General features: G+C 38.3%; 1 protein-coding gene across 1 annotated transcript in view; it reads right to left on the bottom strand.

Annotated features, from left to right (window-relative positions):
- Positions 1 to 2703: 2703 nt before the first annotated feature.
- Positions 2704 to 24399, bottom strand: part of ITGBL1 (integrin subunit beta like 1) — a 134973-nt gene continuing 113277 nt past the window's right edge. Inside the window, exons 8-11 of the mRNA XM_057402106.1 lie at positions 22540 to 22656; positions 10879 to 11025; positions 5561 to 5674; positions 2704 to 4081 (exon numbers count right to left, since the gene is read on the bottom strand). Coding sequence (XP_057258089.1) covers positions 3990 to 4081; positions 5561 to 5674; positions 10879 to 11025; positions 22540 to 22656 — 470 coding nt within the window. The 3' untranslated portion in view covers positions 2704 to 3989. The remainder of the gene's footprint in view (positions 4082 to 5560; positions 5675 to 10878; positions 11026 to 22539; positions 22657 to 24399) is intronic.

The raw sequence follows: 24399 nt of genomic DNA, 5'->3' as shown, positions 1-24399 counted from the left end.
TTAAGCAGATAGGAACTACTTCAACAAAGCACGGGTTTGTTGCACTTCAAAGATTTTATAAATACACAAGAATCCTTATGAGATTGTTCATATGATAGGGCCTCTGGAAAGGTGTCTATAGCTTTTAAGTGCTTTTTAGTTCACATAACACTGCTTTTGCTTTATTTCCTGGGGGGTTTAGCCACTCTCAAATAATTTTTTAATATACTGTCATTTTCATAAACTTTAACTTGTGTAGAGTCAGGTTGGTTCTTAACACCCTCCCTACACACACCTCCCCTCAGAATATAAAGCAGTTCAGTTTGACAATGGTATATACCTGAAACAATACTAAGAACTCTGACTTTTTCTATATATATTGGGAACCTTTCGATCTTGGTTGAAAACCAGTGTAAGCAGTGAGGTATGAAAGCAGGCAGTTTGGTCCATGCATTAAAAGTGCATCTATCTTGCTGATCCATCCGTTTGTTGGCATAAAGAAGAAATTATTTGGCTCTATTCAAATGGGAATGCACGTAAAATTAGACGAAGTAAGGAGATTATCTTTCTTTTAAAAGTCCCCTTAGATAAACTCCTATTCTCTGCAATGCTTTTTAAAATCCCTAGTAACAAGGGGGTTTTGTGATGACTAATGCAAATGCCATGACTTATTTTTAAAGATATAATAAAATTTTTCTTCTGTTACTTAGTCACAGAAATATTCAACTTAGCTTTCTTCATGCTGGTATCATTTAGCTACAAAGTGAAAAAAGGGTCACAAGTAGGTCAATAATTTATAGAAGGAAATTAGTCCACAGCTGGTTTATAGGTGATATTATAGATATATTATATACAGTAGGCATAATCCTGCAAGTTGATTGCAGAAGCATTCAGCACGCTTCTGGATTGTGCTCTTTCTTTCATAATAAGAAAGAAAGAGTATAGTGTCTTTTGTTTATAAGGTTTATAAATCCAGCCAGTACAAAATGCATCCAATTTGGTTTTGTCGTATTTTGCCTTTTGCCACAGGCCTAAAAGCAATTTTTTACAGTCACTGGGTATGAAGAATCAAGCATTATGTTCCAATCCCTTATACCTCTTCTTGCTTTTACAGTTTATGTATCTGGAATTCCCATCACAGGGAATGAGGTGCAAAATCACAATTTATTAATACAGCTATTATTTTCACATATGTGGAATAATAATCCTGTTCCTTCTGATCTCATTTTTTAGCGAGGAAATGAGCCACAAAACAGATCTGCTGGGAGTTACATCACCAGCTACCTTAGCAGGAAGAGTGGGGGGAATGTTCAAGCAACGTTATAAGAAACAGAATAAAAATTGGAAAGGAATTTATGCATACCTTATATTTTTAGTAGTCTTAGTTATACTTCAGGGTTTATAGCGATAGCACCATTTTGTTTGCTAATTTACATTTTAACAAACCACTGACAGTAGCTGTCTTAGAATATTCTACTATTTTTTGTATATGTACTTTAACAAATGAGTTGGGTAACATTTTCTGAAATGCTGTGGCTACATAATCCATCCAGTAGCCAAAATACTGGAGCTGATTGGGTTAAAAAAAAAAATAAAATAAATCTAACTAGAAATCAGAATAACCTTACACTCTTTAAGTATATAAATTTAAAGCAAAATACAAAGTAAAATGCATCAAATATGACATTGCAACCCTCTAAAGAATTGTTCTTATGCATATGAATACCTGAAATACCATGGCTGATCTATGGGATATATAAATCTGCTTACCATGCCATGAAACCATTAAAAGGCATCTACTGAACCTAGAGAGAGTTTTGATTATCTGCTATTTTCTTATTACAATACTAAATACAAATGGAAGGAAATCAAGGAAAACTTTGTATCTTTCATTATTTATACTCCGATTCAGCAGATGAATGTATATGTGGAAAAAACACTGATTATGAGATGATTAAGGTCAGCGATATTCATAAATATAAATAAAACCAACAATCTGTGCTCTCCACACACCAGGGTTGACTAAATGCATACATGTTAAAATCTAGGAAAGTATTCCTGTTAAGCTCTATAATTTCAAGATGAATTTGACTTTGAAGGTTCTTTATACTGTATCAATACATTTTAGAACTCTGCCTGATAATTTGATAACTTAAGAAGAGAGCAGCTAACAGCTTTGGGATGTATATCTCATTAGTTATCCGCATAGCTTTTCTAGAAGTTATGCATTGATGTTTGGTGATTAGACTCCCTGAGAATATGTGCTTCATAAACTTAAAAAGAAAGAATACAAGTAAAATTTAAAAAAAAAATGGATAAAAAAGGGAAAACTACAAGGGAAGGGGGAATAATAAGTTCATTTAAAATTTTTGCATTCTATTACATGTCCTGTACCATTGTACTTTCCTGTTTCAAAATTGTCCTTTTTAAAACAAATGTAATTTCTAGGCTAATCATGGAAATTCCTTTTTTTGTTGATATATAGTTCCCTTATTGCTGATTCATGTACCTCTTCAAAAATCAGGACCTTGGCATCTAAACCACAATGTTGCAGTTTGGTATTAAAAAGAAATATTGTCCAACCATTTAAACAATTTCTCGCTCAATCATGGTTTCACAAAATGTAAACTCTTCTGAACCTAAAATGTCTGTATCTTTTTTTGCTCTAAAGAATTCAAGGGCTGCCAAATCTACATGTAAAAAAAAAAAAAAAACCTGAAAAAAGAGACTCATATGTAAATAAGTTAGGGAAGTCCCAATAGTTGTGCATCGTTCATAACTCAATGTGAATTTCACACTGAGCAGCATTTCACCATTGGAAAATAAAATTTTTGTTCATACCACTGCTTTGTTTGCATTTACTGCATTAAAACTTTAATTACTTTGTTGCTATTGTCTGAACATCTTTAGCTGAAACCCGGCTACTAAATAGCATAGCTGACTTTTTAAGTCAGTTGACCTTCAGGCTCCCTACTTCTATAAAATCAGTTAGATTCAATGAATACCATGTGGGACAGCGCAATCTGTTCCAAACAGTGATTTCTAATAGCATACAGAATTGTCATCCTAAAAGTCATTGGTGTAACAAATTTTCATTTGCTTTACTTTTAAGAGGCAACTGTACATACATAGAACATTATGATAAAAGTACATACAGGTTGCAGGATACATATTCAGAATAGGTAATCATATGTTTATATATTTATTAATTGTGTTCCTTATACTCCTATAGGTTATGTATTTGAAAGTATTGTAACATGTAGACTATATAATCAACTTATTGACACATTAACTGTAGAAACTAAGGAGTTCTCTTATGGACAAGGGTCTGTTCCAACACCTTGGGTCTTCATTCTATGGCTGTCAGGTAATTGGACCTCAGTTATCTGAGTACAATTTTTTGACCAAATAAAAAAATCATTAATATTTGTATAAACTTCTTTATAGCTTTTCTCAATTTATGAGCTGGTATGTACTCAGAAACTGTTGTTGGAAAATAAAAAAGGGCCAAACAATGTATTTGTCAAACACCACAAAATGAATCAAATTAAGCATTTGGCAAATATTCAACTAGTGCTGCACTTCTACAGGAGTACTGTTGTTGCATACTGATACAGGGAGGAGACAACCAAGTAAATAATGTTTAGTAGAAAGGCTTTCTTGCGCCTTTTCCAAAGGTTGCTCAAGAAATAGGAATTATGGGTGTAGTCTCGGTCCCACTGAATTTACCAAAATACTCTGGAAAGATCCACAGGGCCTTTATAGTATTTTGTGACTTCACATTTTAGAGCCTGGACTCTCCAGCTCCCAAGGCAATTTTAATTTTTTTTCTTTTAGTTCTCTTATGCATTTCTTTACAGAGCAGGCCCTCAGATGAGTGTTCTAAAGCTTTTACACCCATGTACGTGTGCATGCATGCACACCCACATACTGAGTACTTCTGAAATGAAATGTTCTAGCATCCTAAAGAAAAACAAACAAAAAACCTTCTTAGTCTTTGATGGGCTTTGTTAAGGGTATTCTTTTCCCAGCCAGATTTCACAAGCATTTCCGTTCCATCCTTCCCAGCACTCACAGTTTCCACAGCTACAAACACCATTACCTAGAACAGAATGAATAAAGGGCAATTATCGTAATTGAAATGTAGTACATTAAAATGTGTTTTATGGGAAGTAAAAAGCTATGCTAAAGTCTGCATTGTTCCTTTATGGCTTCCCCCCCATGTTTTGGGGGCTTTTTTTGGAAGGAAGCAATTACTGTCCCATTGCATTAAGAAGCCAGCCCAAACCTATACTTACAAAGCATTAATAACATTCTCTCAATAATTCCATTAGCAGAATTGAAAATATTTCAATTATGCCACCTCTACTTGTACCCCGCTGTTGAGGCTCTGTGTTCACACTGTACCTCCAGGTACAAGAAAAACCAAGATTACTTTTAACTATCATTTAGAAAGAAAAGGACATAAAAAAGTTACAAACAGAGTAGCAATAAAAACATCACTTTGAAACTGAAAAATTTTAAACCTAAATTCGCAGAAGTGCTATAAAAAGAAATAATATCTCAAACGCTCTATTAGATGAAAAATGTGTTGGCCCTATTTTGCAGTGGGGAAAGGTTACTTTCGTTTTATTCAAATATTCCTCATGACTCCTGGATGCTTAGCTGGAGACTTCTACAGCCTGGGTTTCCAATGTGACGAGTCTTCCCACTGACTTTATGAGAATCTATGAAGAGCTGCTGAAGCTGAAGACTCCTTGCCTCTATTTTGGGTACTAACCCCCAGAAAAGGACCCTTGCTAATAGGAGTAGCTGTGAGACAATTTATGAGTGTCAGCCCTCCCACTTTCACTCTAATTGGCTTGCAGATTTCCTCCACATCTAATAATTGCTCAGCAAAGATTTCTAAAATTAAGCTTTGTAACAGGAAGCAGCCAGTGAGTTAATTTACAATTCCCGTGTTCCTTCTTGTCACTAGATTTGTCATGAGGGTTTGGTGGCAGCCTACCCATTTCTATCCACATCTGCCACCTGAACTCTCAGACAATATTAAGGTGAAACTGCTTTAATCACTAGTCATCATGTCATAAGAAAAACTGTCAGGTATTTCAGCCTCCCGCTGAGAACTGCCTGATTGCCAGGAAGCTCTGTTAACACACACAGCTATGCCACTCACCTACCAAGATCATCAGACAAGTGAATTTTGTCTATGACTTAAAAGCAATATGTACATAGAAAATCCAGTAAGAGAACAAAAGCTAAAGAAATCTCATGATCAAAACATCCTTTCCACACTGCGCGTCCTTTGCCAAAAAGCAGTAAATTGTAGTCTATTACAGTGAAAAGTCTTGATGGATTTCATAGCTGGCTTACTTATTTAAATTCATACTCAGGCTTTCAACTGGTGTTTTGAAACCTTAAGTTGATTATCACATTGCAAAAAGAAACAATTATAGCAGGTTTGCATAACCAGCAAACGCACTTCCTCCGTCAGTGGAGGAAGAAGCCAGGCTTTGTTTAATATAATCCCCATCAACACAGTTTGTTTCCTGAAGCAATTAAGTGTTAGCCTGTACTGCACCTGTGCAAATGAGACCTTCGTGTTTGTCACAGTCTCTGTCATCGCATTCACAGAAATCACCCGAAATGTACCATTCCTGTGGTGAACAAATGCACTTTCCACAGTGGCAGGAACCTGAAATCACAGAAAAACATTACTCACAAAGAGCACTGGCATTTTCAGACTAGAGAATAACATGCCCAGACATACGCGTGCACACACACACATGTGCGCATAGGCACAAAATTGCTGCCTAAGAAGCTGTTGCATAAAAGAAAATCATCAAGCTAAAAGCTTTCTGAATAAAAGGATTCTTTTGACATGAGAGTATGGTGGGACGTTACTACTAATGCTTTGATTCTGCTATTTCATTTAATCAGGACTTGCATTTTGAAGCTTTTCTTTGGTTTCAGAGGCCTACAATCAGAGCTGCTCTTCCCAGCAACTGCTCTTTTTTTGACTAGAAAAGCTCAAATTGTCCCTGACCCACTGTTACTGAAGGCAATAAAATCGTACCCAGGAAGAAAATGGCCCTCCTCATCTAAAATCTTTAGGGGTGAGGCCAAAAAAGACCAGGGGTGCCTGAGAATAACAGATTTAGACCCCCTCAAACCCTCATCACCACAAAAGAAACTGCTCCACCTCCCATGGAATTTCCTCTAGGTCAGAAAGACTTTGTGCACATAGTGGTGACTCAGCAGTCTACTTGCTTCTGGAGAGTACCCCAGTGCGTCTCATTGGGATAAGCAGCTCTTCTCCTCAGGGATGTCAGGTTGCACCCCCACAAGCAAAGGGGGAACTTCATGGTGACTTTCGTGTGATGCTGCAACCCACCAAACACCAGAAACCTCCTTTTAAGGGAAGACTCAGAGCCATCTCTACCTTCAGGAGAAGGTTCATGGCTCTGAATCCTGGAAAGGGACAGCTGCCCCAAGGCAACCATGTCTCAGGAAGCCTGTAGAGTCAGAAGGCTGCAAGAGAGGCTTTTATGCAACTAAAAATGCCAATAGGAAATGGTAATTCCTCACGGATGATTCCAATACCCAGCTGAAGAGTTGGCTTTTACAGAGCCCATCCTCAGCTGCCTGACCTTGTACAGAGTTCAGACACTTAAATGCTAAGGTGACACACTTAGTAACTGCTAAGCGAAAAAATCCTTCTGGGGACCTATGAACTGGTAACAGCACAAATCAATACAAAAATGTCAAAAACCAAATAAATCACAACAAATAAGACAACACATGAATATACGCATAGTTTTCAATTATGAGAGGCAGGATTTAAAAAAAGTCACCAAAGAAGCTGTCAACTGTTAACAGAACATGCTTATAAATGAGTTAGATGCAGTTGAAAATCCTAGTCCTCTTGCAAAATTTTCAGAATGATTCCACTACAAAGACACAAAAGTTTTTAATGCAATATTAAAGAAAATATGAAGGAAGCTTGGCTACGAGTTCTACAAGGATGATCAGGGAGCTGGAGCACCTCCTGTATGAAGAAAGGCTGAGAAAGTTGGGGCTGTTCAGGCTGGAGAAGAGAAGGCTGCGTGGAGACCTCATAGCAGCCTTCCAGTATCTGAAGGGGGCCTATAGGGATGCTGGAGAGGGAACATTCATCAGGGACTGTAGTGATAGGACAAGGGACAATGGGTTTAAACTTGAACAGGAGAAGTTCAGGTTAGATATAAGGAAGAAGTTCTTTACTGTGAGGGTGGTGAGGCACTGGAATGGGTAGCCCAAGGAGATTGTGAATGCTCCATCCCTAGAAGTGTTCAAGGATGGGTTGGAAGTGCTTGGAGCAACCTGGTCTAGTGGAAGGTGTCCCTGCTCATGGCAGGGGGCTGGACCTAGATGCTTTTCCACCTTTCCATTTCTTTCAGTGATTTCTGAATAAAATCCAACGGAAAAATTCAAATACACTTAAAAAAAAAAGAAAAAGAATTTATCTGTCACTATCAAGCAATATTCCATAGGTTTTTCTCATAAATACCAAAGTGTCCCTGATTACTGAAACTTAATTCCTTAAACCTTTAGAATAGCTTCAGCAGAGTTTCTACTTTATTTTTTTTTAATTAAAATGAAAGTAATTCAGTGTTTACTGACAAAATTTAACTCATTGCCTAATTTTAGAGAAGTGCTGTTTTAACTTGTAACATATGCGACATGTAAATACATACAGGAAGAGCCAGCAACTGGAGCATTTAGGGATGGAAGCATCTGGATGAGCATCTATTTTTTCCATGAGTTCTTAGTATTGCTTACTGAGCCATGGGCATAGAAAATACTGACATTCCCCACAAGGATGAAAAACGCCATTGCACAAAGCAACAGGAGGAATAGCATAAATGCTGCATGGCTGCTGTATGAAAGGTACGCTAAGACATATTTGAGGGTAACTTAAACTGAAGTTTCTGTTTATACAAACTACAAGCTACTGACAGCTAAAAATGATGAATTGTATGAGAATTTCAGTGAAATTAAAGCAGTTAATAAGAGCACGACATTGTGAGAAACCTGAAGGGATTCTGCATAAGCGGGCACTGATGCTGCTACTGAGGGATGCCCGTGATGTTTAAAACTATTTTGCAGAAGATACAGCAAATTTAACACAGGAAGATCAGAATCCATAATGTAAAATCTGTAAGGGAGAATAAATGTATCATGTCTTTTCCCTGAACAGAGAATGCTGCTCTGGGAGGCTCCTCAGTTTAATTAAAACAAGTCTAATGAGTTGCAGGGTGTTCCCTGGGATCCCAGCCAGATCCTCTCGCATAGGCTTTGGCTCATTACCTAGCCCCCCATCCTGCACTGTTACAGTAGCCATCTGCATCCCTGCATTTACTGCCAGGGAGGCAGCAGCATGGTGGGTGTTGCTGTTTTCCTTGGGAAGAGCTTTTACTACAGGTGGCGTTGTCAGCGAGCCAAGATTCCGAGAACACCCTAGCAATGTGGATGCCCAACTCTGCTTGTGTTAGCAGAGCGTAATTTTCTGACAGTGCTCAGCAGTTGCCTGCTGAAAACCAGGACTCCTTAGAGTTCATAACTCCTACATACAGAAAGTCAAGATCCCCAAATCCATTTTTGCATTTGCATATCTTGGCTAGGTTTCCAGCTGAGACAGAATAACCACCATTAGTTCATGGGTTTAAAATTCCCTTTTATTTGACCAGTAATGGTTACGTATGGCTCAATGCAATGAAACAGAAAGAACAATTTGTCATGTTGACCTCTGGATAGTGCTGGTCACATTAGCTGTGAACAACATTTTAAAGTATGATTTCCAGATATTTAAGTATCAAGAATAGATTTGTCTTACAAATAAAACCCCATCCTGGTCAGAGAAGAGGCAGGAGACAGTAGTCTCCTCGGTGTTCACTGGCTACATGCTTCTTGAGGTTGTCTTACGTAGGGATTTTTCTGCTGGGACAAGCATTCGCGTATGACCGGCTGCTCCCACAGCAAAGCTGCTATAGCGCCTAATATGACACAGCTTTATTATATTGACTGTCCTCAAGGAAACCCTCGGTCACACGAGAAGCTCACCTGTGTTTGGGGGCTGAAGAAACCTAAAAAATTAAAATAATCCCACCAGTGCTGCTGAATATGGATTTAGGGGCAGGTTTGCAATTTGCACAGAAAGTAAATGCTACTCAACAGTGTGCTACTGCCTTAGAAAATCCGGTCTTTTGGAGCCAGCATTCATGTATCAGGTTTAAAAGCAGTACCTGCATGCAGCAGGTTACAACCTAGAGCAACTTTCAGGCTGCTCCACCCTGTATCAGTGATCAGATCCCAAACCATCCCCTGGGCAGCACAGAGAACAGAGGGAAAATATCCTCTGCAAATTCCTGCCAGATTACATACTTTGAAAGCCTCAAAGTAAATTGTAGCCTTGATATACATGCTTAAAGCTAATTGTTCTCAGAGTATTCAACAGGCTCTCAGCCATATTTCCAAAAAGGTAACAGACAATACAAATATTTTAAATTTCAAAATAATTTTTCACATTTATATTTAGATTCTTATATAGTGCATTTTATTGATTATGAGCATATTCCCTACCTTCACAGTTTATATTTAAAAAAAAAAAAAAAATCACAGGGACACCAAGACTAAGAGTAATTAACTTCTGCAGTAAACCACAGTAGCTCCATTTCTCCAGTAACTCAGCATCCTCTTACACACATACTAAATTAAAGATAGCCACAGTCATGGAAACAATGCAGAGACAGTGAAACTTCCTTATTTTCTATGACATTGCAACAACTGGGGGGAGAAAAAACCCAAAATAAAAAGGTGTGGTGTGGGAGAATTCCGATAAGTGATAATACAGATGGAAGAAGGCCGGGCTGGAAACCCCATTTAAATATCCTTTGCACTGAAGCAAGAGCTACTAAAGAGACAGCTGGAAATCTGCCTGATGTAAAAGGCCCCTAACTGGGTTTTCTTCCAGTTAATAGGCTTCTTCCCTGTCCGTGCAAGAGACATATGAACAAGGGAAATGGCACATCCAGTCTGGAGTGAGGGCATTTTAGCTTCCAGCCAGGCCCACCAACCATTTTTTGTCTCTTTCAGGCATATTATATTACAAAAACAGGCAGTTTGCATTATGGGGGAGCTAAAAAGCTTTCTTTCCAGTAATGCAATTTTCTAGCCTGAAAGACTGCAAGGTAAAAACCTTAGAGAACAGTTTCAGATAATTATCAACATTTTCTAAATTTCATCCCTCCCTGGGGCAATTTTTCATAGCTGGAAAACAAACAAACAAACAAACCCAACAAACTAAAGCAAGCACCTGAATAAAAATTTAGTAAATAAGGGTTTGTTGGATTCTGTTGTGGGGGCTGCAGATGTCCACCTTTCCTTTGCTGCTCTGCTGAGGAGGGAGGTGATTATACCAAAAGTTGCTGTTGCACACTCTCCACCTGAGATAGTTGCTGTTGCACACTCTCCTACCGTTGCCTGAGATAGTACATTTGCCATCTTGCCCACTGAAGTGTGGGCAATGCCTCTGTCCCTCAATCTGGATGGAACATTAACAGTTTATAATATACAGCCGTTCAATGCAGACCATCAGATAAACACATAAGGAAATTATATACTTTTAAGAAATTGCATAGGACAGCAACATTATTAAACACGTATGTCTGCGGTGGGGGTTTGACAAAATGGATGCAAGTGCATTAAGGAGCCAAATATAACATCCTTTTAATAATAAGTGCCTTTGAAAGAAAGGGCTATTAAACGATAACCCACAGCCAAGCACATTAGTCTTCCAGAACCTGACGGTTTTCCTCTGGAGGGGCACTGATATGGGGTGGCTCAGCTGCCAGATCTTACCCTTCCCCGAGCATAATATGCCATCTGCTGACTCGCAGAGACTTCTGCTCTCCTCCTCCGTCATGTTGCACTTCCTTGAATGCTGGCACAACTTTCCAAACCACCCGTCCTGGCAAATGCATCGGCCACATGAGCAGATACCATGGCCTGTAATGACACCAAGGTTAGTTATGAGCAAAACAAAGAGAAAGCACTGTGAAGTGCATCCTATGGGACAGACAGACAGATAGTTGGACAGAACAGCTTCTCAGCAGGGTCATCTCCTTCAGTTCTCTCATTCTTGGGTTAAACATGGTGCCCTAATGATGTGCAGGAAAGCATACACATGGGCCCCTTCATCCAAAAAGCTCAACATCATCTCAATTTTATGTTACGTTCCCTAATCCCCAGTGTACTGCGGGCAGACACAACCTCTTTCCTGCCAGGTCTTCAACCCTGCAGGCTGGTGCTAGTCTCACTTGCATATCCCATACTGTTAACTGAAGAAGCAGATCCCAGCACGGGGCTGAGAGGATCACAGCACACAGCAGAGCAGGCAAGGGAATTAAAAGTTGCCATCTCCTCCAGCAGCCCATTACTGCTGGTTATCTGCTGCAGTCGAGAGAGTGGCTGTGCAATGCCTGAGCTCAACATACTCTGCAATTACTACAAATTAAACTCATTTAAGGTTATATGTATATGCAGGCTGGACAGAGCCTCAGGTGACATGGTTTAGTGAGAGGTGTCCCTCCCCATGGCAGGGTGATTGGAACTAGATGATCTTAAGGTCCTTTCCAACCCTAACTATTCTATGACTCTATGATACAATAAAGGATGAAGATAATTCCTCCAGGGTCTCATGCAATTGCTATAATTGGTTGTATGTAAACCCAACTGGCAACCTGCAGAGTTTCATCATCCTAACAACATCCTGTTGCTGTTCTGCATCTTCTTTCCAGGCACAGCTATCCCAGCTCTCCACACGAACACATAGATGTCAATTCCCAGATCAAGACAAGAAGTCTGAATGAGAGGGAAGATGGACAGGCAAAACAAAAGTACAAAAGCAATGACATAGATATCAAAAGATTATTAATAATAAGGGGGGAAACAGGGAGAAATGAAAGGACATAAAGAAAAGAGGAAAGAAAAAAAAAACCATAAAACAGAGGGTAAGGGGAGAGGAATACACTCTGAAATGTTAGGGAAAGAAAGGTAGGGAGTGACAAGCGAGGAAAAGGCCAAAGAAACCCTTGAACTTGGGTCAAAGATAGAGGCTAGAAGTGATAATCAATGTTTAGAAAAGAAAAAAATAAAGAAACAGAATTTTTGAGAACTATTTGCACAAAGATTCATAAAACCAGAAAATATGTTGAATAACAGAGTAGGAAATCTGGCCAGAAAGAAAGGAAAGGTGGCAATAAATGCAGACAAGAATACAAAAATGGAAAATAGAAAAAAAAAATAAATTAAAAATAATTAAGAAATATCTCCCGGACAGAATTTCACTTTTCAACCTTGAATAATATTTCTGCAGTAGAGGAGATCATTCCTTAGCTTTTCTGCTTACTGGGCTTAAAAGAAGCAAATAAAACATACCAGTGACTTTTGTCCTATTCTACCTGCTATGTAGGCCAAGGGAGTGGAAACAAAGGAACTGAGATAATTTGGGATCATGGGCTGGGAACAAGCAGTAATAGTATCTGGTAAAGCATGGAACTGTAGGAAGCAGAGGCAAATCACCAATTTTGTTTTTCTGATTTGTGGACTTCTCATGAGACAACAGTGGGAAGGCAGCACTGACTGAAACCCAAAGGAGACACAAACTTTGTAGTTTGCTATAAGTGTAATTCCTTAATTACTGGGTGCTCCAAAGTCTTGAAGCTGTCATATACAGTGATCTAAATGTTCAGAATAATTTTTGTACCCCAGACTGTGTATTGATCTTGGAGGTTTTTGATCTCATTATCTATACAACTTGAAATGCTCAGTAACAATGACACATTTTTAATATGGCAGTATTGATTCAGCAATTACAAATTTACATATATGCATTTCACAGCTATAAAATATTAAAACTTTATAACTAGCAACAATGGAAGCTTAATGCAACTTTAGTTTCTTTGTTAGATTGGGAAATAAGAACAGCTATACCACAAATAAAAATACAAGAGATAGAAAATAAGCATATTGACTTTGCCATATGTTCCTTCCAGGTAGACGTCATCCAATTGTCTACATTAACTTATAGCTAGGCTTCTCACAGAGCATTTCTATCTGCCTTCTTTATTTTAATTCGTAACTTATAGATTGATTTGAGAATAGCTCAACCACTGAAGAGCAAAATATAAAACTGGATAACGGTGTTGGAAAATTATCTGTGGAGATACAAATACTTGTACTCATTTTAGCAGTGAATAGTAAGAAATCCATGCTGATTCTACTGAGAAAATAATTTTGTATCGTTTTTCTTGTATGGTCATTATGATTTACAGAATGCAGAGACTGATCATGTCTGCAAAACCTTTACATAAGTCAAATAAAAAAGTAATTAATAATCTATAAATTTGCAGCAAACAGAATTTACAGTTTACTGCATAAAATTTGACATGCATTTTTCTGACATGACCATTTTTCTCCTTGATGCCATATAAATCCTCAAAACATAAATGATTCTTTTGTCTTAACTTCTCAAAAATAATATTTACTCCTAGCTGACACCAGCTTGGGCAGCTGCAGCTCTTCGGATGCCTCATCCACCAGGGTGGTGAGGATGCAAGTGCATAGCCTAGTGCTTGTTAACTCCTTGTTATCTTCAGTATGTGCTAGCCTACGAAAAACTGCTTTACACAATTTAGTTGTGTATATCCTCCTTGCAAAGGCTCTTTGCATTTGTCTGAATATGTCCAAACAAGCTGATCAAAAAGAAGGGCTTTTCAGTTGAATGTAATATTCAAATTACATTAAAAGTGTCCCAGGTTCATTCCAATAAATCCCAGACTCTCAAACTTATAAGCAACAACAGGTTGCTCCTCTTGCTCTTGGGTCCTTTTGATCTGAATATAAATCCCTCCATAGAGGAGAATAAAATTCAGGAATACAGCAATCATAGAGGAAAGGGGAAAAGAAAAATCTCTAATTGAAGAAGTCCAGTCCAACTGAATTTGGTAACATGATAAAATCCTACTTTATCTATTCAGATGAAACAGATTTACTGGAAAGTGTTGGTGTATTATCAATTCATATTTAACTAAAAACGCTTAAAATCACAAGCAAATTCTATATTGCAATAGCTCTGAGACTATAGATCTTCACTTATTAAAACCTGTGTTGAAGACTTGAGTTAATGAACATTTAAATATATAACAGAATGTTTTAAACATTAATTCCAATCAGGAATGAGGAAGATTCAGGATGAGGAAGAAGCAGGCAAGAAAAAAATGGTTGTTAAAGACACTGTCACTTTGTTTAAAACTATCAGTAAATCCAATAACCACAAGATTTAAATATGAAATATGAGTGAGGTAACAAAGAAAGCTGTGACACATTACTAGCGGAGGTCCATTGTAACCCAAATCAGCCCAAATCAAACTGGACCCTAGGATGAATTATTTCTTATCGCGCCTGGAAATAAAACTGTGTGGTTGTAGGAAACTTCAGTTTAGGACTACTCACAAAACTGTTGTCAGAGTTCCCAAACAACCTGCATGATAATTTTTCTAGTACAAAAGGCAGCACTACATGGGAATGTCAGCCTGAGGAAAAAGGTGAAATATCCGTTGCAGAGAAAGGTGGCTCTTATCTGTAGACTGACTATGACCGGATTATGTTCACAAAGGGCAAACTCATGTCAACCCCAAACAAAATTTGGCAACTCAAAAGAATGAGTTCCTCAAAATAATTAATAACATAACCAGATGAAAAATAGGAAGTTTTAAAAGTGTAAAAAGGATATGAAAAATCTCAGAGTAATGCAGGATCTCTGCTTTAGAACAATGCAGTAAATGAAACAAATATTTCTCTCTGTATTTCAATAGAAACAGGATTTTCTATTTTTTTATTACAGGACTGTGATAAAGAAATTTCCATTGTATTATTGGCATAAGAGAATATTAAAAAACATCTACCTGGGGGAAATATTTTTAAATGAGGAAGCTTCATTAACCTGCCCTATGCTAAAAGAGTTGTTAAAAGCATTACCGGATCACTGATTTTGTTTTTTATTGAATATCGGTAGAATTCCATTACTTGAACAGTTGTGACAACTGCAGTTAGGAAAATCAAATTTAAATGTGAAAAAAATACTAGTTACCTATTTTATTTACATAATAGGTCACTTAGTATTGTCCAAGTCTAATAATAAAGACTGTGGCTCCAGTTTGAGCAACACAACAGACAGGTAGTTCAGTATAACCGTCAAGTGAAGCACTGCAATGAAAAGGGCTAACATTATCATATGCATGTACCAGGAAAGGACTGAGTAGGGACAGAAGTGAGTAGGAACTTTTAGAGCATTAATGAGATGGACATTAAAGTCCTCACTCTGATATCGATGTTTGAAGAGATTTTTATAAACTTGGAAGAGTCCCAAGAAGTTCCAAAGAAAGAATTCAAGGGGCAGAAAAAGTGGGTTGTTGAATTAAATTAAAAGATCTGTATCTGCTTAGCCTATTGAAAAGATAAAGAAAAAAAGAAAAGAAAAAAAATAGGAAAGAAATTAAAAAAAAAAGGGGGGAAAGGGCTAAGAAATGCTTTAGCAGGATCTGAAACGCCTTCTTTAAAGGTAGTAGAATGGGGTTTATCAAACTATATGAGAGAAAGACAAAGCAAGAACCATAGAGAAAAGCTGATATCGACAAATTCATTTGAGAAACAAAACAGCATTCCAAAGATGATGAATACTGGAACAGGCTTCCAAGGGATGTTGGCATGGCTGCACATGACTTGGAGTCTTCAGAGCATGGCCTTGTCAGAGACAGGCTTTAGTTGCACATGGTACACAGACTTCAAATAGGGGAAGCATGAGTACAGTGTAAGGGTTATCTGTAGCCTAACATATGAGGTTCAACATATAAATCCCTTTTAGATCTGCAAATTATATCTATTAATCATCAACTAATCAAAATCAATGTTGATGCACTCCTAATTCCTTTACTGCTCATTTCAACAGAAAGATCCAATTAAAATTAATTCAGTACCTACTGATGCTTTTGAATTTATCTGTTGCTGTCCCTGGATGTCCCTTAAAACTAGGATGAAGTAAATTAAGTGCAAGGATGTAGGCATTGAATCATTAAGTCTCTACTTTCTGGTGTAAAATAAAACCCTAAATCACAGTAACTTTATGCCAGGTAGCCTTTGACTTCTCCACTACCTAAAACATTTTCACTTTTTTGTAGCAGCTAATGAGCATGTGGCATTTTTCAATAAGAAATACCATAACAAGAATCTCTACTAAATAATATAAAAATATCTAGCAAATTCTGTAACCATTATATTTAGATGCCTAATGCCATTTGACATATCCTAAGACATCAAGGACATCCTTGGACATGAAGGCAGCAAATAGGCAGGCATCCCTGGGTCATTGTGGAGCCAAGCTGGGGTCAGGCAAGAGTAGCCTTGGTTATCAAAAATCATACAGGGTGGCTAATGTTAGGCAGCTGAAGACTTTGACATTATGTCCTGTGTAGTCTGAGAAGCCATGTCAGGAGTTGTATTCACATCTCTGAATTTATAGACTGGTCAGTGCCAAAAGCTGTCTTTGGCTGGGAGACAGGCTGATATTATCTTCCTCTCCTAATTTGCATTTTAGGTATATTTGAGAGTTCCATAAATGCCCTATCTACTTCTGTTTCTGTGAAGCAATATTAGTGCAAGGAATGGGTTGCCTGTTATGAGTCTCAACCTTTGCTAGTGGCCCTAGTGACAAACTTGTGTGGAACTTCAACCATTTTTACTGGTTTTGTTCGGTTTGCTTTTATTGTAGAGTTTTTAAGCATCATAATCCTGCACCAATGTGTAGCATGCAGAAGATTCGAAAGGGCTTCAGTTTTATTCTTTCAGTGGTTGATACTTTGCTGTGGCAATAGGCCAATAATGGTCCTGAGCACGAATCAAAATGAATGGCATTAAAAGCATTACCAAATCAATTTCAAATTGATCTTTGCTGTTCTGAATTCTTGTTGCCTGCCTGCCCTCAATCTTGAAAGAGAACAGAACATAATAGACAACAGTCACCCAGTGAGGTGGAGCAGCCAACCATGACATCAATGACTAGTCACAGTAGGGGAACAAATGACACTTGAAAGCTCAAGACACACCTGCAGCTAGCAGCACAGCCATAACCTCAGAGGACAGGGAAAAATATCTCTCATCAGGAACAGTAAGGTAAGTAAATATCAAGCCTGGTGTACATCAGTGACATAGCTGAGCCAAGAAAGAACTAATGCTGGCGACCTGTGATTCTCCAGTCATTTTGTGCACCAAAAGCACTTAACTTGCACACTAAAGACTCAAGGAACCAAGTAAAGTTGAAGAATACATGATGTTAAATACTGCAATAACTGCAATACACCTGGGCAAAACTTACATCACTGAAAAAAACAACTGTAGGGAATGGGCCTCTAAGTAGAACATATCTATCTCAAAAAGGCTGCAATGAGACACCTCATCCAGCTATAGCATATCGAGTCTCTGTGCAGAAGCACAAATAAAGGAAGAGGAACACGAATGAAGAACCTGGAAAGCAAGCTGAGTGAGGTCAGTCTCCCTCTTTACTCCACTCTCATGAGACCCAACCTGGGGTACTGCATCTAGTTCTGGAGTCCCCAGTACAGGAAAGATACGGACTTGTTTAAGCAAGTCCAGATGGTCAGAGGGCTGGAACACCTCTCCTGTGAAGAAAGGTTGAGAGAGTTGAGGTTGTCAGCCTGGAGAAGGTTCTGGGGAGAACTTATCGCAGCCTTTCAATATTAGGAAAGACAGCTAATAAGAAAGACAGAGACTTTTTACCAAGGCCTGTTGTGACAGATAGGGGCAATGGTTTTAAACCTAAAGAGGATAGGTTTACCTTGGACATAAGGAGGACTTTTTCACAATAAGGGTTGTGAGACACTGGAGCAGATTGCCCAGAGGAGCTGTGACTGCCCCATCCCTGGAAACGCTCAGGGCCAGGTTGGATGGGGCTTTGAACAACCTCGTCTAGTGAAAGGCATCTCTGCCTGTTGCATGGGATTCGGAATTAGGTGATCTTTAAGGTCCCTTCCAACTCAAGGCTCCCTATGATTCTATAGATCCATTTCTAATAGCAGAGTGCTGTGGAATCTATGCCAAGTCCTCCTGCAACCTCTATCTTTGTGGAGATGCAATGTCTCTATTCCTGGTACTGCAATGATGGACAGCTGAATTTTTAAGTGAATGACTCACTACAATCATGCAGAAACATGGTAATAAGGCCTCACTCAGTTGTACCCTAATTTATCACATCTTTCGCTTCATGTCTTCCTACAGTCGCATGGACAGTTGGTCTGGAAAGCAAGCTATTAATCAATCTCTGCTGGTCAGAGGAGGCCAATACCAATTTTTATTCAAAGCATTTAGGTTGTCATTCACATTTCTCATTTCAGCATGCATTTGATCTGAAAACACTGGTCCGCCTTTCTTGTGTTTACTGGTACTCAGTGCTCACTGTCAGACCCTGCACTTTCACAGAGTCCAGCTTACAATCCTCTGAAGGCTTGACAGTGATTGCCTAGATAGCAACAGTGGCAGAAAAATAGTAATGAAAACAGAAGGAAAGAGGAAGGAATAAGCAGTTCAGCAAGAGGTGTCAAGAGGGTCAGGCTGAGATGGAAGCATGAACAAACCTGAAAGGAAGAGAGAGAGAGGTGTATGCCAAATTAATGAGAGAAGTGCTGTAAATGGATAAGTTGCAAAAAGGAAAGAAAACAAGGTTAAAATTGGTAGAATCTCCTAATAAGAGTGATGTGTGAAATATCAAAGGAAATATTCAAAATATTATCAGGATACAAAGTGACAGCCAAGCAAAATATCCGGCAATTGCTACAGATTGTTGAAGATATCATCAGTAACATCAGAGGCTATTGAGAATCTGAAAAGGATAACAATGGCAGAAATTCCTACATTTGGTCAGAAACTGTGGGAAAAGGCATCTAAAAGAAAATGTTGGTAGAAGCTAGAGTGAAAGATGAAGTAGCAGAAAATGCAAAAGGAGTAAATGGCTCATATTATAAGTTTGAAGGTGACGGGAAGTAAGGGAAATTCACTTACTAAGTGGTGAGTGAACAGAAAGCTGGAACTGATGGGGATTCTCTGAAGATAAACATTCTTGTACTAAGTACTTATGCCTTAATAGGTACTGCCTTAAGTTATTAGGGTCAGGAGTGGTCTCGAGAGAAGTAGCTCAGAAATACAGATGGACACTGGATGGTGAAAGAAAACAAGGTTTCTGGAAAGGAAAGAAAGCCGAGAGAAGGAAAAGTGGTGTATGGAAGAGAATCACATGATTAGTAAGACATCTCTATTTCTTAATCTGAATCTCAGTGCACTTCCCACTGGAAAATCAGACAAGCACAAGAAGCATTTCTGTGGCATGAGAAGAGAGAGGATTCTGTAAAAGAATGAAAGTAAATAGAAACATAAAATAAGAACAACACAGAAACATGCTTCAGAGAGTAAATTACAACCAAATCTAGAATAAATTAAAAATACTTCAAATTATATTTAGAAATAGCACAAGAAATAAAATATCAAGAACATGAAAAAATAATTTGCCAATTATTTGCCACTGGAATCCCAACATATCTACAACAGAAATCCAATAATTTTAGAGGACGGTATTAGTAGTGGCATGACTTCTAACTGGGAAGAGTAAAACTCTAGAGACCAGCATCACCTCACCAAGTTCAGAGAGCTGCAAGTAAGCAAAGATGCTCTAGTCTTCCTTGAAGCACTTCAGAGGTCAGCTTAGATCTTGGTAGTTTTAATCACTATATGCCACATTTCCTACTCTCCTCTTACTCACAAAAAAAAGCCCAGGACAACATGACTCCTGATTTGGCGCTTATCCTAAGATTTCAGGGAAAGAATTGGGAATAAGCTCAGGTCCCTGTACCAGCAAAAATCAAAGGGCGGGCTTTCTGAAGTGCTGTCAGTAGATGCTGCGCAATGCAATTTCAAACAGGGCACAGTCACTCGAAATGCATTTTCCCATATAATTCCTTTCACCTCCAGAGAATCATTAGTAACTAAACTATCAGCTTGAATGGAAGTGAAAAAAATGGAGCCTGAGACTAATATAGTTCATGAGCTGGCTTTCCTTTTTATTAGTTGTTTCAAAATTATGAAAAGAAGCTTAAAGTGTATGGGTTTAAAATAATTGATTAATTTCTACCATTTTTTTTGGGCAAAGCTATTTAGAGTAAAGGGGAGACCTTATTCAGGTAATATCTCTGAAAAGTATCTCCTGAACAGTAATAAGTTGGACACTGGTCAGGTGTTGAGGTGATTCTTCATATAAGTGTGAGGTATTTCAGCCAGCCTCTGTATCCTTTCTAATAAGGAACAACAGAATTTTTGTTTATAATTTCAAAAATGTGCAATAGCATTACCAATATAAACACTAAAAAAATGCCATCAAATAATAAAAAATATGAATGACATAAATGGGAGAGGTATTTTTAACCATGGAGAATGATGACTTTTCAGTTCCCAAGTACTTAATTTATAACAAATAGGACCCAGCTTTTCAGTGGTTTTATCAGCTTTTATTTCCCTTATGCAAAATTAAATTTCAAATTATTCGTTTTATACACATTCATATTATTGAATACACCAAGTGTTACAAACTATTACCATGGCAGGTTCAACATTCAAACTAGAATTTTCCATGACACCAAGCTGTGTGGTTTGGTTGATACGCTGGAGGGAAGGAATGCCATCCAGAGGGACCTCGACACGCTTGTGAGGTGGGCTGATGCCAACCTCATGAAGTTTAACCATGACAAGTGCAAGGTCCTGCACCTGGGTCGGAGCAATCCCAGGCACAGCTACAGGTTGGGAAGAGAAGAGATTCAGAGCAGCCCTGTGGAGAAGGACTTGGGGGTGTTGGTCAATGAGAAAGTGAACATGGGCCGGCTTCAGTGTGCACTCGCAGCCCAGAAAGCCAACTGTATCCTGGGCTGCATCAAAAGGAGCGTGACCAGCAGGTCGAAGGAGGTGATCCTGCCCCTCTACTCTGCTCTTGTGAGACCTCACTTGGAGTATTGTGTGCAGTTCTGGTGTCCTCAACATAAAAAGGACATGGAACTGTTGGAACAAGTCCAGAGGAGGGCCATGAGGATGATCAGGGGTCTGGAGCACCTCCCATATGAAGATAGGCTGAGGAAGTTGGGGCTGTTCAGCCTGGAGACCTCATAGCAGCCTTCCAGTATCTGAAGGGGGCCTATAGGGATGCTGGGGAGGGACTCTTCATTAGAGACTGTAGTGATAGGACAAGGAGTAATGGGTTAAAACTTAAACAGGGGATGTTTACATTGGATGTAAGGAGGAAATTCTTTCCTGTTAGGGTGGTGAGGCACTGGAATAAGTTGCCCAGGGAGGTTGTGAATGCTCCATCCCTGGCAGTGCTTAAGACCAGGTTGGACAAAGCCTTGGGTGATATGATTTAGCGTGAGTTGTCCCTGCCCATGGCACCGGGTTGGAACTAGATGATCTTAAGGTCCTTTCCAACCCTAACTATTCTATGATTCTATATATTTCCTACATTCTGCATAGCCAACACCTTGAAGAAATATTCCCTTTAGTCAGACTTTTTTTATGTACACAGGATTATGAAGCAATATTCTTTTTCCTTACATAGAGATCTTAAGGTGCTTTCCAACCCTAACGATTCTGTGATTCTATGATTCTACGCACCAACTATTTTGTTAATATTAAGAATTAAAGAGTAATTTTTGAAATAGAGCCAGTGAAAGCTAGAAAGAGAGCATTTAAGACAAATACTCCTCACCTGTTTTTAAAACACCATATGGTATATACTCATTTACATATCTAAAAGTAACCTGATATGCTGCTTAACAGCAACATATTACTGAAAAAATCGAAAAATAAGGTTTTCACTGTCAACATTAAAATAAACCTCCTGCATGTACAATTACAATGACAACGTAGCTCAAGCATTTCAGATTCTTTCATAATAAATTTTTACTACTATTTTAGAAAACAGACATATCACTGTCGGTGAATATGACACATTGAAAAGTATTGCTGTCATTATTATTTTTAGATAAAATACAATATTCTCAGTAAAACATCAACTGTACTAAATGCAAAGTAAATTTACCTAATTTTTCAGATTTTCCTTTACGTGCCTCTATTCGCCTCTAATGAACACTTATGGAATTTGGGTTCTAATATAGAATTTACATTTTTCTATTAGGTGTATTTAATCTACTTCGTTGTTAGCGTTTCTGAAGCTTTAAAACAAATATTCACTAACATATTCAGCTTTCACAGAGCTTGCTTCTCTCCAAAAATCTATAATCTGTTATAATTAATCAATGATGTCAATAGTCTATAGTGACATTCTGTTATAAAATCAGAGGGAACAAAGTTATACATTGTCAGGATTTATATAGATTATGTTATGTGGATACATACCTCCACAGACATCGCCGTCCACATTTTCACACTGTCGATCATCACATTCACAGTTTTTGCCATAAACTCTGTTGTCTCCTGGAGGGAAACAAGCGCATTGGCCACATTCACATCTCCCTGAAAGAATAAATAATTGTTAGAGTCATGATTTCAGTAAACTAAAATAATTGAAGGAATAAACCAAACTTATTCTACGCCCTCACCCCCCCAAAAGCAAATTACAAGTCACTGTGTATTAATTAAAGCATTCACATAAACACTATTAAAAAAAAAAATCAACAAACAAAACCAACTATTCCCTCTCCATGGCAACAAGCAAAAGATATTACTGTTATATCTTGATGAAAACAGCAACAATAAGCAATAATTGGCATTGTATGTTTTTCATATCTCAACTTTGCATAACAGAGTATGGCACATGCTTAACTGCACAATTAACCTCTGTAATTGATCTAAAATATTAAGCACATCTCAGGCACTCTAACATGAATGCAATTAGAATTAAATAGTCTACGCACAGGGCTATCTAAGACACTTTCTATTCATTGAGAAACATAACTCTTCAAATACTCTGTCATAGAATCATAGAATAGTTAGGGTTGGAAAGGACCTTAAGATCATCTAGTTCCAACCCCGCTGCCATGGGCAGGGACACCTTACGCTAAATCATATCACCCAAGGCCTCGTCCAACCTGGCCTTGAACACTGCCAGGGATGGAGCATTCACAACCGCCCTGGGCAACCCATTCCAGCGCCTCACCACCCTAACAGGAAAGAATTTCCTCCTTACATCCAATGTAAACTTCCCCTGTTTAAGTTTTAACCCATTACTCCTTGTCCTATCACTACAGTCCCTAATGAAGAGTCCCTCCCCAGCATCCCTATAGGCCCCCTTCAGATACTGGAAGGCTGCTATGAGGTCTCCACGCAGCCTTCTCTTCTCCAGCCTGAACAGCCCCAACTTCCTCAGCCTGTCTTCATACAGGAGGTGCTCCAGTCCCCTGATCATCCTTGTGGCCCTCCTCTGGACTTGTTCCAACAGTTCCATGTCCTTTTTATGTTGAGAACACCAGAACTGCACACACTGGTCTTTCGTCTCAGCATTTCCCCTCGGGAAAGGACTGCTAAGAAGACCCTTAGTAAGGCTTTTCTAACACTAGGTTTTGTGACAATAAAACCTTTTAGGTCAACACATACTGCTAAATTATTCTTAATCTCTCTCCTTTTTTCTTTTTTTTTTCTTCTTTTTCTTTTGAAACGTCTAATCTACACAGGTTAGAACTGTTGGGTTTTTTTTTTCTAAAAAAAACCACTCCAGTCTAATTATGTTGGTGTAGGGAGAAATCTTATTACCTATGGAAAAAAATTCTCAGCTTATTTTATAGCTGCTCTACTCTTCATGTTCCCAAGCAGCAATGTACTTGTACAATGCACTTTTGAGCTGACATTCTATGTGCCAGGATTCAATCTAGAAGGACATTTTATGATCAGTTTAAAGTGCAAGAATCTTAATAAAAGACATGCTGACAGAGAGCATTAACAGCAAATACTTCACAATACCTTAATAATATATATTTTTTTAAAACAGTTGCACTGGCAATTATATGAGAATAATCACTCCAGAAAGAAACTTACTATAGGAAATGCATCTACCACATCACAGTTGTATTTGGTAACCATGTCAACATTTAAGATATGATTGTCTGCAGAATGACTGATATTATTTGCCTGCATTCACTAACCTATAATTATTTACCAAGAACAGCTACATTAGAAACTGGGGGAAAAAAAAAAAATAATCATTCCTTAGTATTTAAATATATGGAGATTTTTAATGAGTCCAACTTGTTACTGTTTCGG

Source organism: Pezoporus wallicus, unplaced genomic scaffold (genome assembly GCF_028554395.1).
Source record: "Pezoporus wallicus isolate ANWC-B61680 ecotype Strahan unplaced genomic scaffold, APGP_CSIRO_Pwel_v1 contig_6520, whole genome shotgun sequence".
Lineage (NCBI taxonomy): Eukaryota > Metazoa > Chordata > Aves > Psittaciformes > Psittacidae > Pezoporus > Pezoporus wallicus.
The sequence above is the reverse complement of the archived record's forward strand: the minus strand, read 5'-3'. Positions and strand labels throughout refer to the sequence as shown.